Raw genomic sequence first — 15,910 nt, forward strand, 5'->3', positions numbered from 1 at the left:
TTCTAATATTTTCGATTTATGTAAAGTTTAAATTTAGAAAGGCCCTTGTTTGAAAAACCGTCAGCAAATATTTGAAAAATACTAAGACATTCACAATGGGGTGTTCAGCTGTTGAGCTATTCGTTATCGAATAGTTTTGGCTTGTTGGTTTGGTATTTTTTCGATAGCTTCAACGTCACGCCGTCCAGTTGCTGTTGTTGTTTTTAATAATTTCGCCTGGATTTCCATTTGTTTAAATAAAAAATGGTTTTTGTAAAGAACTGGGATGATTTCGAGATTGCCGTCGAGAACATGTACTTGGCCAATCCACAGAACTGTCGACTTACCATGAAATACGCGCACTCCAAGGGCCACATTCTGCTAAAAATGACGGACAACGTTAAGGTTTGCACCCAATTCCATTATCAGTGCAAAACACATTTTTAAATTTTTACTTCATTAAACCACAGTGTGTGCAGTACAAAGCGGAGAACATGCCGGATCTCAGAAAAATCGAGAAGATCACCAGCAACTTGGTGGGACACATGGCGTCCAAGGAATAGAACGCAGAAAAACAGAAACTTTTTGGCCACGGCGACACTTCTGCCCAGGAACAACAACAAAGATCATAGCACATGCATGAGCATATGAATCGGCCACGAATGTTGTTGTTGCTTCGCCGGAGCAGGTGTGTGCTTGTGTGTGTGCCATCAACACCCGCATTGAATTTAGTTTTTAAGCACCAAAAAAGCCGCCGAGTTTTTGACATTCGAATGTGGCGATCAGAGTAGCTGCTGCATTTAGCCTGCTTTTAAACGACATTTTATAAATGTCTGCTCTGTACACGTTGCGAATGAACTGCGGATGGAATCATCATCATCATTACTTCTCTTCTGGTGGTCCAAATCCCCATCTGCAGGCAGCGGCGGCGGTGCAAAATGTTTTTCATAATGTTAACCATACGGTTTTGTATTTATCGTAAGAGTCAATCGGTCTTTCAACACATTTCCATGAAACGATTAGCATGAAATAAATCAAGGGAGAACTGAAAAATGCAACGAGACTAATCAATCTTTTGGTGTTTTTATCATTAATTTGGTTTAAAAACCCCATTTTATATATATCTAGATCAATCAATCTATTCCAAAATTAAGTTTCCAATAGGTAATGCAACCAAACCTGCCATATTTTTCACATAAAAGAATATTTTATTCGTTCTAAGTATTACTCATGTTACCTGAAATGGATGTAATTTCTTTCGGAGCATATCAAAAGAATTTATTAATATTTCCAGCACAAGAAGAGGGAGTAGTTGGCATTCGGAGACGTTTTCCGAAGAACTCTTAATTGCCTAACCATTAAAGCGATTAAACAGCCCGAGCAAACAGTTAACAAGCCACCTGAAAGCAGGAGGAGGAACCGAAGAACCACCGATGGGAACTGGAAATGGACAGCGGAATGGGATGCTGGCTCACTTAATAATCCGAGAGCAAATATTGGTTATTTGCCTGCGAGAGGCACTCGAGTTTATTTGCCGCAGGAGATTGACAGCAGCCCGCCGCAAAAGATTGATGGAACGACTGGAACCGCTGGCCACTGGATTGGACAATTGGACACTCGGACATTGGGACACTGGACGATCGGTAGTCCACAAGTGTTTGCTGAGAATGCAGAATGCACTCCGTTTGAGGTGGGATCTATCTACATACATACCTGTTGAACGGGAGGCAACTCAGTAGCCACCTTGGATTAAGTCGAAGCGTTTGCTTGACCCACAGAGATCCGCTCGAGCGGACCTTTTGATCAGCCCTCCACCAACCCTACAGTTGCAGCTCAAGCGGACTCCATCTCACTTGGCCATTCTGGTCATTCGATTGAAGAAACCGTCAGTTTCCGGCAGCAATATGCATAGCTCCACGACAAGCTCATTTGGCTTCTGTTTGAAGGAGACGCAGATGATGACATTGGCTGGCGGAGATCGCTGGCGATCCTCTGCCCAACCCATCGGATGTTTGTGTTTGCCCCGCATTGGGCTTTACTCGATTTTTTGTTTGGATTTGTTTGCCCAGTGCATTGCATTGCAATCACAATCACTTTAGGCAGCTCGTCTTCGACTTTTTAAAAAGCTGGAGAAAGGGTATACATTTAGTTGGGGTGGGACTTGATATGGTATTATTATAATGTTCGATTTAAAAATATGAATATCCCTTTTTAAGCTTAATAATAGAATTATGTTAACGGTGTTCTAATATTATAGTGCCTATATATAGATCTCCATTTCCAATCCTTCTAAGGGGCTTGCGAGTGCAATAAAAGCCCCATAAATTTTATAGGCAGCCCCACAAGTTGCAGTTATCAAAATCAACAAATCAAAAGACAGAAACCACAACGAGCAATCTGTAACGCTTTCATATATACCCAGTACATACATATATGTACACATATGCGTTGAAAAAACATATATTTTATATAGATGGTCGATTGTTGGGGGGGCTGCTACTGGTGTTGGAAAATGGGGGTCGTAAACTGGAAGCATAGCAGCGGGTACGGTGGCAATAATTTCGATCTTTACAAGACGATAAAGCCCATGGTTTAATTAGGCCCCAGCGATTCTTGGCCGCTCGCCCTTCTCAAACTGTTGCGATAAACTTGACAAATAACATAAATACCTTTTTATTGCGGGTGGTTGGGATGTGGGGTCGACTCAGCGGGGGTTGCGGGTCTGATTGGGGATGTCGATGTCTCCGGGCGGTAAGGCCTTCTCAAATAGACCTACTAGTATTACGCGGACCATGGCGGTACGTGCTTTTTACGACACCCACTGTGGCGTCAATTATAAAGATATTTAAGTACAGTTAGCATGCAATTAGACGGACCACAGTTGACTGTATCGCCATGGTCAGAACGACATGGCAATCCCTCTGATTTAATATATAATATATGTATGTATGGTTTTATATGGTATCGGACCGGCACGGCCATATAACTAAGTCCAATTGATTGCCATAACTAGTTGGTCATATGACAATTAGTTATAAATTAAGACCACCGATTTGTTGCACAATCTAAAACCAGCGCATGTTGAGGATTTGCTCAAAGACTAGAAGTAAAGCTATATAGATATGGATGCCTCTTCGAGGTGAGGATTTTGATCTAAAGTTATATATCATAATGATAACTACTCCTCATTTCTACATCAGGAAAGTTTGTATAGCCTGCTTTTTGGAAGCATCATGCATTATGACCATACTTAAAAGTATGTACGTAAATGTTCTTTTGGTTATCTATATCTATATCTATCTTTATCTATAGGATATCTATATTATTATTGTTTTTCCCATTTTAATGGATTAAATAGATTTAGCCCGCGAATTCCCTTTGATATTAGTCACACATTTCAGCCGCTTCGTCTTATAACTCGGTCAATAGCTTGTGTCAATAAAAAACTCATTAATGGCAGGTATCATTGTCTCACAGCCCCCCATGCTCTACCATCTCCCCCTTTTCCCCATTCCCCACCGGAGGGGCAGGGGTTTGTTCACAACAAAGCGAAATTGAAACGCAAACCGACTAAAAGCTACTTGCCACCCCTTTTCCGCCCCCTTGGGCCAATCTATTGACTCAAAACGGTAGCCGCTCAACAGTGGCTAATGGTCATAATTAAACGTGGCTTATTTGCATAAATCAAGTGGTGAGTTATGTTCACCTGGGCAGTGCCAATGGAGGCTTTGAAGGTGTTGCAGGTGAAGGGAAATCGCTTTGAACGACTCCAAAAGAAGCCGCTTACTCTTGCCCAGTCGATTGAACTCCATTTTGCTTGGCATACCCTTCTAAAAAGGTATGTTAGCTTTGATAAAAAATAAACACAAAAAAAAAAACGAATTGCAAAAAATACACTCTACTTTCTACTTAATAAATAATTGAATCACTTTTTCTTGCTCATTAAGGAAGTTGGGCCATAAATTGCAAGTAATTTTTCATTTTAGCTTGACACACTCATAGAACTTTTGATTCATGATTATTACACGCAAACAATTCATAATTACACCCATGATTTCATTATCAATATAACAAAGTTTTCCAGTTAAATGTATCTGTAGGTGGCATAAAAACATGAGTTGTCCGAACCGGAAGAACTGAACCTACGTCAATTCGGAATATATCATAATCATCAAAAGGCCACAATCAAATTGAAGAGGTGACAGCATGTCTATTAGAAACGAAGTGCTCAAATTATATCACTTTCATTATAATTGAATCACAAGGAGTTAGCCAGAAATTTCGCAATGTCCCGGAATCGATGAAAAAAAATATGAGTTTCGTTCAGATACGGAAGCAATTGGACACTCAAGTTTTTGGCACCCGGAGATTTGTCATGGGCCTCTCCTTAACAACCACATACTAACAATATCATCACACGATTCCAACTTATCGGGGTGCACAAATCAAACATATATTGTAGCAAAGGTGCGAGAGGGCGATTTCAAAACAGTTGATAAATGGCAATTGTTATTACTAATATACGATGGGCTTGGTAATGGCTTATTTATAGGGTTGGGTGCGCGAACTGGGTCTGCCTTTGGCCTGGTAAATCAACGTCTATGATTAGAGCTTAATACATCTTGATAAGGTCGCCATAAATGAAGGTAGCTCGGGTTGAACTCAGTCAGAACTCAAATTATTGATAAATCAAAAGTATAATACCACTGCCTCGTCTTCTGGCCCATTCGCACTTGGCAACTCTCGATTAAGCCACCAATTTGGTTGATTACACCAGCTAATCGAAAGATTTGCCCGGTTCAAGTGGCAATTTCCGTGACTCCAGGCGGGTCAGGTTATCCGCGCTAACCCACGTTTAAATGTTTCCTCCCTAAATCAATTAAATTGATTAGCTAGCTGATCGAAAGATACTGGGTATTGCAAAGTATGAACACTTTAAGTTAATCTTGACTTTCGAATTCATTTAAAAAGTTCGCGAGAGGAGTAACCTTAACTTACTTCAACCGTCAGTTACATTTTTACAATCTACCGGAAACGATCATCTTGACTTGAAAGTTCCTACAAAAAGTGTCAGAGAGCACTAACCGATACTTAGCCTATACACTAGTAACCTAAACTTAAATTAAGTTTGTAAGTCAGTTTTCTACAAACTACCGGAAATGATAATTTTCATAACGATTTCTGAAGGATTTTCGCGCTTTAAATCGCGTTTTCAAGACTCCTCCGCAAAGTTCAAGTCTCCGGCGTCTCTTTAACCGCATCTGTGTTTACCCATTAGCGTTTTTCGGGCTGGCAGCTTAAAATGTTTACTCGGCTCGCCGACGAAGACGCTGATGGTTTTATGGGAGGGGGGGAATCTCAGGGCGGGGCATACCAAGGCATACAATCGGCTGCTTTTTTTTTGGCACATTTATTTACTTTCGAATTATTTCGTTTTTGGCAAAATGTTAAATACGCAATGCGTAAGTAAGGTAGTAGATGCGTTGAGAGGGGGGGTGTGGCACAGACATCTTGAAAGCTAGGTGGCGCCATCATAAATTCACAGAAATTCCCTTTTAATGGAGATTAATACGTTGGTCGTTTGTCCCGCGGCGCCTCTTATTCATTTAACTCCGGATCTCCGGCGATTTATTGACTTTGCTAAATGTTTTTGAAAAACTTTTCATATTTGCCCAGTTTTCATTTCATTGTTTTTGGCCATTTGTCTATGGCCAAGCGGCTAATTAGGAACGTGGGAATGTCTAAGGGCAATCGAAAATTTTCGACGACTACGTGACATTTTGGTATGAGTGGAGTGATTGAGGAATGATAGGGATGCTTTTTGAATCGAATGAGAAATAAAAGTGCCATATTTTTTTATTCTTGACTTTACTTTACTTTATTTACAACAGCTTTTCATCTCAAGAGCTTCGAAATTTTCACCTCAGACGGTCTCAAGTTTGGCAATCTATTGCTCCAATCACACCTCTCCAGATTAATTTAACCCTTCTGACGCATTTGAATAAAATTCACAATTGGCAGGCGGTTTCGGTTTAAATGATTTACAACACCCTTGGAAAGCTGGAAGCTTTTGCCCCATTGAGCTGTCATCTGGGCAGGAATGGCCTGTTTTTATTACCACAAATCAACCAGACCGAATAAAACGATTAGGAAAGGGTGAAGAAGTGAGTGGGTTTCAGTGTGAAAGAAAGAAACTTTGATATTTTGTCAAACGTTTATGGGCAAATCAATCAATTTCAATGCAATTTCAATTAGGCCAAGATAAGCGCTAAGGAGGCAGAGGCGTTCAATCCAATCAAATGTGCCAATGGTTGCTATCAGTTCGATTGTGTGTGTGTGTTCAATAAACAATTTTAATATTTTTAATTATGAAAACAAGTTGATTATATAAATTAAATCGCTGCCCCGTCAGCGATTAGATTACGACACTTCTTCCCAACTTCAAATTCTTAACTTTTCGAGTGATGTGACGACCATTTAAGCGGCTTTAAACAAATTTTTATAATTTTTCCATCTTCATAAATATCAGGGGTAGCAAAAGTGCGGAGGGCTCGACGTCTGATAAGGGATTTTGAATTAATTGAAAATTGATTATTAGCGATATATGAGCAGCGGCCAGATAAGAAAGTCCGAAATTGAAGGCAGCTGAGATAAGCGATTCAAAACGATTCGATTCGATTCCTTTCATTTCGAACACTCTTTCATAATTGAAAATTAATCCATCATAATAGACGTCAGCGCAGAAATTAAAACTGAAGTACGAAGGGACTTTCGAACCCTCAAGAAAATCACCGGAGAAAGAGAACAAATAAAATATGAATTGATAAGCGGAGATAGTAAATTATGTGGCCGCAAACAAGACCAAGAAAAGGTAAGGCAAATAGGCCGAAAATGAAAATGAAAAATATTCAAAAATATCCGTATATTTTATAAATACAAATGAATTGATATTGTAAGCAGGATGGCAGAGGAGCCATCATTATCTGGCAATTGATTGCACTTATGCAAACAATTACAAACTGCCAGGTAAACAGCAGTGCCGTGTATCTGTATCTCAGCCCGAGTATCTGATCAAATAAGGAGCACAAATCAAAATGCGATTTTCGTGCGTCCTTCTTATCGGAAAGTGTACGTTTACCTTTCGCTTCCAATCGTCTGGCGCTTCATCGCACTCACTATATGGTCGCATATTTATATACATATATACACATATACATATCAGGAAGTACTCCCTGCAGAGGTTAAAAAACTGCGATGTCGCAACGGCAGCTAAATGTATCTCAACTGTGTGCAAACAGAAGCACCCATTCCACTCCATTCCACTCCACTCCAAACACCTCGACTTGGTTGGGTTTTGGTTTCGGTTTTGGCTCTGGTTTTCGGTTTGCAACGGCTTGGAAATTTGTTTGCGCTGTGGCTAATGAGGCAGTCCAATGCAGATACAGAAGCTATAAACATATACACAAGATATAGATACAGATACAGACCCAGATAAAGATATCGCGTTCATGTTGCTTTAAGATTGCGTGATTACTGAGATAAACTTAAACTGCAATCGTTTAGCACGGGTTGTTGCACATGTATTGTAACTTTTTATTTTCTAAATTGAAATATGTTTTCAGAAGTATTCAGAAGAACTACTCAATACGCTAGCAAAAAGTTATATATTACGATTTTTTTAAATAAATAACAAAACAACATACTTAGAAACCGGAAAGTAAGTTCATTCAAAAATACCTCTCTACCTTCTGTACCCTTTTAAATCTTATTTTCATCAACACTATCAGCAAGATTTATGATGACCGAAAATCATTGATTACTATCAAACGGCCCTAAAACCTTAAAGCGCTAATCTTTGCCGAGCGGAAACTAAATTGTATTCTAACGTAGTCTAATGAAAATAATAATTTGCAATCGTTCAGTAAACAATTTCCTCTCTAAGCCCCACACCAAGGATTATCAGTGGTGGCGGTATTATCTCATTAATGATTCCCATAATTCTGATACCAATTAAAAATAATAAAGAAATACGAGGAAGGGGAAAAGCTGAAATGAGTTTATCAGTTTTTAATAAGTTTGCTTCGTTGGCGAGCCAATAACAAAAGCAAATCAATTCGCGCACTTAATGAAAAAACACAACTCAATTATAAACTTTATCAGCGGTATTTGGGGCGGAGTTTTTGGGGTGGGCTCTCTTTCCTGGACTCGCAGTCATTTAAAAGTCATTTTCTCAATGCAAAAATTCCATTGAAAATTGTGTGTATATAAATGAAATTAACTTTTGCATTGCCATATTAAAAAATATTTATTTCACTTCGTCTGTGTACTTACGTTGATTTACAATGACGTGTTTGTTTCGTTAAGCATGATAAAACGGAAAAATTATGGAAAAATCAGCAGTTAAGTTCCACGAGTTTGTAAATTAGTTGGGAAACATTCAATTTGCAATCGAAAATTAAACATTTTAATTTACCTCCTTAGAAAATGTGGCAATCATTTGGTAATCATTGGGGTCACAACAATGAACCGTTTCTGGGTTTGTTTAAAACATTGCACGAAAAGAAGAAAATCCAAGCCAAACTGTGGGTGGGTGGAATAAAAATGCAAATAATAAATATCAAAGTGCAGTAATAATTTGCATTCACACACTTGTATAGTGAACTCGCTGTGCCCACAACTCTGTCAACATAATGAGCCAGCCAATTGGAATGGCAGGCACTTTGTAGATACAACTGGACGAAGTAGCCGTATCTGTGTATCTTTGTAGCTGCTGAAATGTAAAAATTATTTATTGATAACGCAATTTAATGCCAATTATTTGCACATCAATATTTGCTCAATTATCAACTGCAATTCACTTGGGGTGCGGTTGTGATGTTGTGATTAATGAGCAACTCCAATGATGATCATGATGATGAAGGGTGCCGTGGTTTGTTTTTCACTTTTTTGCGGTTATTGTTTAAGAAATGTTTTGAAAAACCTTTCCACTTTTTGATGTATCTATAAAGGGGGATAGAAAACAAGTGCCAAAGTCAACTCAATCAACCCTCCGCCTTCATCCCTTTTTGCCAACCTTGCAACTTCTGTTTACTTAGCTAACTAAGGCGCTGGAAATCTGTTGAAATTTTCTGGCATTATTGTTCACTTATCGGCTGAATTAACACGACGACGTAAAGGGAGAAATGCCAGGTTCAGGATATGTGCTACCCATCTCTTTCATACTCGGTTCATCCCTCTCTTTCATTTCTATATGTTGACCGCATCAGCTAAATTGCAGCAGCATATGTGACGATTTATTTTTATTGTTGATTTCTATTAGTGATATTTGCTGGCAAATTTAACGCCTGATTAGCCTAATATGTCAGAAAAATTCATCATTGATCCAAAACAGAATTTATGGGGTTGCTACTGCAATTTGATGGCAGTATTTTTGGATTGATTTTCCATTGAAAAAAAGATTTCTTTTGATTGGCTGTTCCCCGTATTTTGTGTTTCGTGCTTTAAAAAAATTGATTTAAATATTTATTTGGCTTACAAAAGTAGTAATGTGCATATTAATGTCGATAAGACTATCAAATTTGATATCCTATGATTAGTGGCCTTGTTATCTTCGTCTACAAACCAATTTCCGCAGGGACATGTCTTATTTTCCATCAACGATGACCAAATCGCCCGACTGCACATATGACAACGTACATTATTCTCAATATCTGCACCTTTTCTTTTGAGCTTTTGGCATCCCATTTCCGGTGACCAGAAACAGCAATACCCGAGTATTGGCCCTATAAATTGGGAACTAGTAAGTGATATGAAAGTATTATGGCTAAGCTACTCACTTTCTTTTACAAAACCCATTCCGGCTGGCAGGCAAGTCTGTAGAAATGGCGGTAATTTGGACGAATTTACATGAGGATCCAACTTTAGGGCATCAATCTCGAATTCACAACTCCATCCGGTTGTGGTAACGTCGCAATCTCGGTTTATCTTCGAACAATTCGCACATTGCATTTTTTCATAGAAACTGTGGACGTTGGTAATATAAGCGGCTATAATCCAAAAAAGTTTCCCAAACATATCGGATACCAAATGTGTGTATTTCTTCAAGGACTGCTGGGTTTAAAAATTACATTTTTAAAATTTTAAAAATTAAATTTTTGGAATCAAAGTGCTAATATTTCCAATTAGCACTTAAGCTAACTTAAATCAAGTTTACCCATAACGCTACCTTTTCAACATTTTAACTCTAATTGCATATTTACGTAACCATTTCTCCCCAAAATCAAAATGGAATCAGATAAACAAAATGCGAACTAAAAACCGAAAACCAATCCAAAACCCCACACTTTCAACATAAAATCCCTCCACTTTCGAACCAACCAAAGGCCCCAATCTCATCCCTTTACCCTTCGACTCGCTCTATGTTTGTGTTGTTATATAAAATAAACTATTCCGGAATAACACAAATCATACGGGGGGCCAGAACAAACGAGGCTGGACCATTGCCAGGTCATGTTCCACGTTTCCCCCCCTTGTGCACCACCCATAAATGTTAGTTAACTGCACGTGGATGAGTAGATAAATATGGTATAATGAAAATAAAATAAGAACCAGATAGAAACTTGGTGGAGGGTACGCGGGGGGGCGATAGAAACAACAGCAATCAGTCGTCATTGCAGACATCGCACTAATTTTGAGTTAGTTGTTGGGAAAACATTTTCGGCTTGAGTTTGGGTTTTCCCGAAAATTGGGAGTGAGTCAGTCGGGCTTCATTTTTGTACGTGGGCAAGGAAAATATACTTTGGCACGTTTCTTGTTAGCGAACAGTTTGCTCCATTCCCTGGACTCACTTAACTCTTTTCCTGTCTGGACATTGCATTATATATGTATGTAGTACATATTATGGGTTCTATTTATTTGAGTTCCAAGGTCTGCTCCTTTTCAATTGCTTTGTCTTTCTGTCAGCTTAAAATTGGGAATTAGTTAAATATGTTTATCTTTAATATTAGATTAAAGTAAAGAGAAATCCCTTGTAAGGAGAAATCCGCCTATTTAATCTGCCCAATATCAAGTTATCAAGGTGAAAATCGATTGTATCTAAAATCGTAAGATAACGCCTATGTTAATGTATTCCATAGACTTCCATTCAATTTGATGTCCTTTGCTACCGCATTCAATTCATTTATAGCCACCCGCCATCTTCTTAACTCTGAGCCACTTGGCCAACCATTCATGTCCACTTAGTAATCCATCAAGGGAACATTAAAATCGTCTCATCTGGCTGAGCGTAGGTCGTAAAGAAAATGCATTATAGGGGCATTACGGCGGTAGCGCCAAACTGCCAACCGAGTTATAAAAGCGCCATGAAACGAGACGTTTATTGTTATCGAGATTATTGATTTCTGGCCGGGCTTAAAGCTGCCTTTTGGCCGTTTTGTGGATCGTGGATCGCTGCTCGTCGAGTGCCTTAATTGCTGGCCTAATCATCTGCCAGACTTCCTATAACCTATTGGCCCTCCTCCATACCACCACTCCCTTTGGCAGCCATTAAGGACCTTTCGAGCCTCCGAGCACTCCCACTTTCCACTCTCCACTCAAGTTGATTATGAAGATTCTTTCGTCTTTTGCCTGCTGAACTTGCTAGTTGCTCAACACTCCATAATGATGGCAATTATAGCCTCGTTTTTCCAACAATTTATATGAAATTTGCTGCTGCCAAGCTCACCCCCCTCTGTCCCTAGCCACTCTTTCTCACCAAAGCCACGCCCCTTCGATGGACATTTTCAGCCACTTAGCCACGCCCCATGCCATCAGGCTATCTCTGTCGCGCTTTCGTGTTAACTGCCAGATACTCCATCTTGAAAGCGGGTTTCCAGAGAGCGAGAGAGAGAAGCAGAGCGGTACTGATTGCACCACCGTTGCTGCTTCACACTGGCATTCCGTATCGCGTATATGATACCACGTTTGGCTACCAGCAGCGCACAGTCGTTAATGAGCGCTCGTCGAGTTCGCTTCGCAGGAAATCACAGCTCGCGTTCGCACGCGTGTTCGTAAAATCGTCGATTTCGAAACGTGTTGGAAAGTGTTTGGAAATTTTGAGAATATATACATATATTCGAAAGAGTATAGAAACTGAACTTTGGTGAACCGAGTGAAGCATGTCCAGTGCCCAAGTGTCGCAACAGCCGCCTCCACCGCCGCTGACCGCCAGCAGTAGCACCTCAATGCCGTCGCAATTGCTACTTAGCCACATTCAGCACCACAGCAGCAGTCTGCACCATCAGCGCAGTCATCAGCGATCATCGCCACCTGCCCAGGACTACGATCAGGGCAGCAATCAATCAACACTCTCGCCCAGATCCCAGATAACACCCAGTCCGCCGGCAGCCAGTCCCACGCATTCGGCGGCCACCACAGGATCACCAGTTAGCACCTATACACCGGCCTTGAGTCCCGGTGGTGCACAGGATAGCAGCCAAACGGAGAGTGGTCAGAGTTCACAGATGCCTCTACTAGTGGCTCCCATGCCCGTGGGCACTGGTCCGCCACATTCACATCCACCGCCGCCGCATCCTCGTCTCTATGTGGAGGGTTTCCCGCCACCGCATCATGTGCCACATCCACATCCCGCCCTGGGCACCTATCCTCTGCCACGACTGCCCCTTATGTTACCGGCAAATCCACCAGGTGTGCCATCGGGAGCGGCTGCACCACCGCCCGTCTCACCGCAACCCGCTGCCAATCACCTGAGCCACAGTGGAGCCACCATGGCCACAACCACACTCCTGCCACCCGCCCAAAGTCAGCCCAAGAAATCCTTCTGCATCGATGCTTTGCTGGCCAAGAGCCAACACCAGTCGGGTGAGCCACAGCCCATCATTGTGGATGATCGTCTGGCTGCCCTGCACTATGCCCGGGATCAGGCGGAACTCAATCATGCCTTTGTGACCGCCTCCAATGCGGCGGCAGCTGCTCAGGCGGCTGCCTCGGCCGCCGGCGGCATCAGCGAACAGGAGGCACTGCAGCGCATCCGGGACTCCAGGGAGTACGACTCACCCAGTCCCGACGGCATGTCGAGGTGAGTAAAGAAATTTGGGATGAGCATAACTATAAGGAAGATTTCAGAGGGGGTTTGAAAAGAAAAGCATATTAATAAGGCCTGAAAAACTTATTATGAGTGATCAAAAAATAGATAAAGTTTATTACTAATAACGTTACACTATAAAATGTTTTTAAAAAGGTAAAGGTAACTTGTTTATTATCACTATTACTTAATTTGTTTTAGTAATTAATTTATACTCATGATAAATTTCAATTGTTTATGAAACTATTCATTTGATTGTCTATACTATCTGTCCTGATAATTTAATTAGTCACTTATTACAAAGTCTTACCAATAGCTTTGGGTTAAATAATACAATTTTTCGCCTAATACGAACACTTGCCTCATATTATTACTCATATGCATTACTTTGCTTGCTAATACCCAGAATTTAAAAACGATTCGTATAAAAATGCAGCTCTTACCAAAAATCCCTCAACTTCTTGTTGAAATCCCTTGGCTGGCTACCAAACAAAACCGTGGCACTTGGTAAAAACCATTCTGAAAGCCAAAGCGAAGCCCCAGCGAAGCTCCAAAGCAGCTTTGCTGGCACTCGAAAATATGGCAATGAAAAATGTATTCAATTGGTCAATTCCAATTTGGTCATCAGCCACAGAGATTACGTATACGCCATGTGTCTGCCGTCACAAGTGTGTGAGTGGCTAATTTAAAGTGCGAATTGTGTACAAAGAAGCAAACAAATTAGAGGGAGGGCGGCGGTAATATTAATTGTTTTCAAAATGTGTCGCGTAATTTCGATTGTCGAAATCGATTGGTTAGATAATTCGCAATAAAGGGTGCCCCATTAAGTTTTTTCCCACAATTTTTTTTATTTTTGCAGATCAGAGTCGCCCACTTCGTCGCACCGCTCCAGTCCGCCCATCAGTCCCGGTTGTGAGGATCAGCAGCAGCCCCACGGTGCACTGCATCCCCAGCATCTGTCCATGCGCATGTCCGACTTCCACGACGAGTTCAAGAAGCCAATACCACCCCACAGTCCCATCAGACCCCAGGATTTTCCGCTCTACGCAGGAGGACATCCCTACCAGCTGCTGGCCCAAGGTGGATCCGCCTTCCACAGACCTCTGGATCCCTCAGGGAAACCCATTCCGGTAAGTAAAACATTAAATATATATCAATATTACAAAGTAACTATTGTAATAAAAATTTTAATACGAAATAGATCAATATATACAATACTATCATACAAATCATTTGCATCGTATTTTCCTTATTTATCCATGCAGATACCCATGGGTCATAATTTCATGCCGTCGCAGCTGCAATTCGAATTCCTGGCCCGCGCCGGAATGCTGCACCATCGAATTCCCGAACTGGCCGCCTATCCGCATCATGCGATTCTGGGCAAGACCAGGAGACCACGAACGGCCTTTACATCGCAGCAACTCCTCGAGCTGGAGAAGCAATTCAAGCAGAACAAGTATCTGAGTCGGCCCAAACGATTCGAGGTGGCCAGCGGTCTGATGCTGTCCGAGACGCAGGTGAAGATCTGGTTCCAGAATCGTCGGATGAAGTGGAAGCGCTCCAAGAAGGCGCAGCAGGAGGCCAAGGAGCGGGCAAAGGCCAACCAGCAGCAGCAGCAGCAGCAACAGACGCCCAGTGCCGCCAGTTAGGAGTTGTAGCAGTAAGGAGAAGCAGCCGGAGGATCTGTTGGATCTGGAGGAGTGGTCTCCAATCTAGTCATGCCGCGATCAAACCGCCGTCCCACCATTAAAACGAGACACCCTGTATTCTTGCCCCCAGTTTCATTCGCGCAATCGGTCTAAATCTTTTTTGGGTTTTTTGCACTTTGATTTCGCATTATTATTTTTATTTTGTGCCACAACAACTGGTCACTGTGTGATATATGTGTGTGTATATGTAAACAAGAAATATAAATTAAATTCATTACCCCCTTCTTTTTAGCCCCTTTATGTACATAAACATAAATCTAAATAGGAACACGAACATAAATAACAAAGTAAACATAAATCTAAACTAAATGAGTAATGCTTAAGTAAATAAATTACATTAAATGCGATTAGTTTAGTTGGTAATTTACAATTTGCTTGTGTAATTTGTGTAAATAATTGTAATTATGTAATTGTAGTATTTAATATTAACGAAAACAACAAGAGCCATTAAGAAAAATAACAAATATAAAGTGTATAATAACGCATTGCGATTGAATTAGTTAATTTTCTAGATTTTATTTTCGAAATCAAAATTGGAAAAAATAAATAACTAAAAATATAAGCTTACAAATTTTAATAATTGGGATAAATTAAGGAACACAAATGTGGCAAGGTAAGATATGACTTATAACAACTACTTTAAATAAAACTTAAATTAACTGGAAATCTACACGATTGACTTGCTGAGAACTATTCCACTTAATTCAAGAGAATTTGAAGAATTTTTGATAATACAACTAAAACCATAAACTAATTTTTGCCATAAAAAGCAAAGCAATGATTACGATTGCCAGAAAAATGTATGAAGCGAAATGCACTGAAAAATATCCCAAAGTAACAAGTAGAAATAAACATAATTTATATATATTCTAGCAAATATCTAATCTGACTGGCTTTGAGAGCTGTCTGTGGCTCGAATTTATAAATACACGACGGCCATAAAGAAAGAGCTATTAGCCACATATTCGTATACTACCAATCAAAATTCTACTCAATTTCTCGCCCTTGCGATAATGCCTATCGCAGCAAATAAATCAAAATGTGCGCAGATAATCAAGTTAATTGCTGAGACAATAATTATGACTAAATTTATAGTATCACTTCAAAATTATTTCGCTAATTAAAATGTAGCCAACTT

The 15,910-nt window shown here is 40.3% G+C and overlaps 3 protein-coding genes across 3 annotated transcripts; 2 read left to right on the plus strand and 1 right to left on the minus strand.

Annotated features, from left to right (window-relative positions):
• The first annotated feature begins 141 nt into the window (after nt 1–141).
• On the plus strand, nt 142–1,027 carry Srp9 (Signal recognition particle 9). The gene is made up of 2 exons (NM_139906.3): nt 142–384; nt 450–1,027. Exons 1-2 carry the CDS (start codon nt 244–246, stop codon nt 540–542), a joined length of 234 nt encoding a protein of 77 aa, NP_648163.1. The 5' UTR covers nt 142–243; the 3' UTR covers nt 543–1,027.
• An 8,454-nt stretch (nt 1,028–9,481) lies between these two features.
• On the minus strand, nt 9,482–10,091 carry CG43880 (uncharacterized protein). The gene is made up of 2 exons (NM_001274625.1): nt 9,816–10,091; nt 9,482–9,761 (listed from the first exon to the last, which is right to left on the minus strand). Exons 1-2 carry the CDS (start codon nt 10,051–10,053, stop codon nt 9,511–9,513), a joined length of 489 nt encoding a protein of 162 aa, NP_001261554.1. The 5' UTR covers nt 10,054–10,091; the 3' UTR covers nt 9,482–9,510.
• A 1,863-nt stretch (nt 10,092–11,954) lies between these two features.
• exex (extra-extra) lies at nt 11,955–15,332 on the plus strand. The gene is made up of 3 exons (NM_139907.3): nt 11,955–13,054; nt 13,920–14,190; nt 14,326–15,332. Exons 1-3 carry the CDS (start codon nt 12,135–12,137, stop codon nt 14,710–14,712), a joined length of 1,578 nt encoding a protein of 525 aa, NP_648164.1. The 5' UTR covers nt 11,955–12,134; the 3' UTR covers nt 14,713–15,332.
• Nucleotides 15,333–15,910: the final 578 nt, after the last annotated feature.

The sequence above is a fragment of the Drosophila melanogaster genome, chromosome 3L (genome assembly GCF_000001215.4).
Source record: "Drosophila melanogaster chromosome 3L".
NCBI classification, from domain to species: Eukaryota; Metazoa; Arthropoda; class Insecta; order Diptera; family Drosophilidae; genus Drosophila; species Drosophila melanogaster.